Genomic DNA, 3,936 nt, shown 5'->3' on the forward strand with positions numbered 1-3,936 from the left:
TATCGTATCTTTGCACGTTAATTTTCAACATAGATTCTAAGATTGATTCTGCGTTTGCTTCGTTAATGGGAAGGAAATAATAATAATATCCTCGTTGTAATGATGTAATTCCGTGAGTAGAAATCTAACGTGAGAAGTTGGTGACAGTTATCTGAAAATCTTTTATAATAGTTTCTGTTAATCATGTTAGATGTGTCCTGGCCGAGGTGTTACAACCAAATGTCTTTCCCATTCACGAGAAACTTTTCTCTTAGACACCATCACTAATAAACAGTTCTGCCAATCATTCATTATGATGCATCCATACGGCCACTAGAAAATACCGAAACAAATACTATAAACAACGACGATATTTCAGCAAGTAATGAGACGTGTTTGAATCATCATAATTTTATTTTCTCTCTATAACCGAAAATAACAATTACATTAGCGTTGGTCTGAGAAGGTACTGCAACACACTAGCGACAAAAAAGAGAAAAAATTAGAATAGCGTTAAGCCCACACAGTCATTTAAAAAAGTTCCATGACTCCCCCGTCTTCCTTTCTTAAAGTTACCTCTTTTTTTTTTTTTTTTTTTTTGCGCTACGGTAATTTATCCTTGCCAATGACTGCAGGATTCAAAACCGCAAACAAACGATTATTCGTCGTCGGGATGGTTGGAAGCGCCACTTTTTTCTTGAATTTCCAAAATCATATTAAAGCTTCTTCTCGCAAAGAGCCCACCAATCTGTAGAGCAGGGGTCTGTCCACAGCAGGAACTTCTCTGAGGTGTCTCCGTCGGTGTAGCTACAAGTTCCGCTCTCCATTGAGGGATTCCTGGGAGCTTCCTCCTCAGCGGCTACCTTCCGGCCGTTCAGCCAAAAGCCCTCCTTCACGCCTACCCACATGTACTTCTTCTTGGCTGTCAGCGGAGAGGAAATATCATTAGAACAGAATGCAGTTTTGAGAACATAGCATTGTTTTATGTATTCTCACTTTATTATCAAAATAAATGATTTACTATTCAAATATGAACGTATTCGTATCTGAAAAAAGAAAATAATGCTGGCTGGTACATATAACGTTTTCGTATATAAAGCAGTCAACTGTCGAACCCGTTTATATTTAATGTCCTTCATTGTATGTATATAAGTATGTACGTATATATATATATATATATATATATATATATATATATATATATATATATATATATATATATATATAAAAAGTATATATATATATATATATATATATATATATATATATATATATATATATATATATATATATATATATAAATGATATTTGGATTCTGTAGCCCTTGTCTTTTCTACTATGATTAAGGCCCTCCACAAGGGAAAAGCAGGACTCAACTGAGGGACTTAAAGCTTTCCTGACTCAATACTGATGAGGCAAGCAAGCATATTTATATCTGTGTATATACTGTATATACATATATGTATATACATACATATATATTATATATACATATATATAAATATAGTATATACACATATACATATGTGTATATGTATATATATATATATATATATATATATATATATATATATATATATATATATATATATATATATATATATATATAACATATATATATATATATATATATATATATATATATATATATATATATATATATATATATATATATATATATGTGTGTGTGTGTGTGTGTGTGTGTGTGTGTGCTCAAAAGGATGTATGTGTGTATGTCTTTAACGGAAAGTGACCTCTAGGACTTACATGCTTGATTGGTGTCGATGAAATGTTTGGCAAGTCGAAGGTAGTGGTCAGAATTAATTGCCACAAAGAGATCTCCACCTAACTTTTGGCAACCTCTCCGGCTAGTTTCATACGACTGGCTTTTTTCGATGATGTGTAAGCATCCTATTCCTCTGATTGCTTCGAAAGGCGCAACGCAACTGGCTATGTCGACCTCTGTGGGGATAATTTTATTACAGTTTTAAAAGAAGACTGACTGACGTTCCTAGACACTAACAGATCCTGCCTGAAGGCTTTGTTCTTCACTGACGGGGGCAAACTGAAGCAGTTGAGAGGAAGATGACTTGCGCACTACTAAGTGGCAAGAGACCAAAGGAAGCGTATAAGGAACAAATAGAAAAAAGAAAAGCAGAAAGCAATGCACGTGACACAGAAGAGACACTGCAAAGATCATTTAGAGTTGGCCAAACGCATGTTACAATGAAGGGGGAATCCCTTAAGGTTGTTGGTTGGAGATACAATTCGTTTTTCTGCAAAGTGTCATTTAAGAGCACCAAGAAACCTGGTAGAAACAAACAGTATGTAAAAGTAAACCCGTTTTCCCTTCCGTGACAGCCAAGGTCTTTTATATTTTTTACCTCCTTTTCTCATATTAAACTGTAGCCTAAAGTTAGAAAACAATAAAGACTGGAAGGGGGAAATGAATGAATGAGTGGTCATGAATTATCTAATATAATAAAAGAGGTAAAAATGGTGTGGCTTCTATTGGCGAAGCAAGAAGTACACAGCTGTTCCTGAAAACTAACACATGATTGCTAGCATAACAACTGTTTCTCTCTCTCTCTCTCTCTCTCTCTCTCTCTCTCTCTCTCTCTCTCTCTCTCTCTCATAACTTATATCAGTATATGATCAAACTCACTGGCAATAAAAGAAATGGGATTATCAGAGAACACAAAAACATGGAGGGAAACAAAAGGGAAATCATACCATGACAATTAATGCCATCCCCTTCGTGATACAAAGTGCAGTGGCAGTTGTAACTTCCGACCGTGTTCGAGCAAACTGCGTACTTATGGCACTTATGATTACCCAGGGCACATTCGTCTATATCTGTAAATAGAAAGGGTGTCTGAAGCTCAGTGTCGAACTAGAGGAATACAATAAAATCCAAAATTCGAAGGTAGGTATAAAACTCATTAGCAGTTTCGAGGCATTTCATCTCCGGCGTGGCCAGCGCCTCAGGAGGACACGAGATATGTCAAAACCGGTAGTGAATTACACACAAACCTTCGAATATACAATTTACTTACTATATACTATATTGTCAGTAACAAGGATAATCACTCGATTACCAGCTCGTTTCAGTTTTGTCGAATCCCTACTATGAAAACTATTATTCGATATTTCTTTTAATCATTAAAATCTTCCCTGTGATAAGGAATATGAATAAGCTTACACTTCCAACATAATTTCTCTATGAATTTAACTTGAGACCCTCGAGGGGACTTAAATATCAAAATCGCATGCTGCCTGGTCGAATTCTTTGAATTAAAGTAACGGCATATGAATATTTAAATGTAAGATAACTGAATGTAGAAAAACTTTTTCAATATCAGTGTGATTACCTGATTTATCATTTCCGAAGATACTACAAACCAATGAAACAAAACTGGGCTAAATGAAAGTACCCCCTAGAATCTCGCAAATTTAAGAAATAAAAAAATGTCTAATAAAGAAAGGAAGAAAGAATCGCTGCATTAATACCTTCACACTCCTTTCCATCTCCTTGGAAACCTGGATTACAAGCGCAGGAATACTTCCCAGGGGTGTTCTTGCAAGTTGCGTGTGGCCCACACCTGAATCTTTCCGTACACTCGTCAATATCTGGAAAAATAGGCCGGCATAAGAATGCATCAGTATTTTGTAGTGAACTTAACCCATCTTGGAAATAAATGGTTCGTTTATTTCCAAAGGTTTAAACACAAAACCTGCAAAAATTCGTATGGAACAAGTTCGTTGGCAAGCAACATATAAAAGTGAGAGATAGTGATAAAATGCCCCCCAAAATTAAGATGAATACGCGAACAGAAATTATACATTTTTATGAAAAACTTGATTGTATAATTTACGAAATGCTATGGCAGTGATTAATTGAGCTTAAAGGTATTATTATATCCACTCTTAGGGTCTTGAGTATTCATATCAATAAGA

The 3,936-nt window shown here is 35.0% G+C and overlaps 1 protein-coding gene across 1 annotated transcript in view; it reads right to left on the reverse strand.

The window, feature by feature from the left end:
• Positions 1-374: 374 nt before the first annotated feature.
• Positions 375-3,936, reverse strand: part of LOC136844064 (nidogen-1-like) — a 20,479-nt gene continuing 16,917 nt past the window's right edge. The window contains exons 5-8 of the mRNA XM_067113081.1: positions 3,490-3,609; positions 2,713-2,835; positions 1,747-1,941; positions 375-901 (exon numbers count right to left, since the gene is read on the reverse strand). Coding sequence (XP_066969182.1) covers positions 696-901; positions 1,747-1,941; positions 2,713-2,835; positions 3,490-3,609 — 644 coding nt within the window. The 3' untranslated portion in view covers positions 375-695. The remainder of the gene's footprint in view (positions 902-1,746; positions 1,942-2,712; positions 2,836-3,489; positions 3,610-3,936) is intronic.

The sequence above is a fragment of the Macrobrachium rosenbergii genome, chromosome 2, assembly GCF_040412425.1.
Source record: "Macrobrachium rosenbergii isolate ZJJX-2024 chromosome 2, ASM4041242v1, whole genome shotgun sequence".
Lineage (NCBI taxonomy): Eukaryota > Metazoa > Arthropoda > Malacostraca > Decapoda > Palaemonidae > Macrobrachium > Macrobrachium rosenbergii.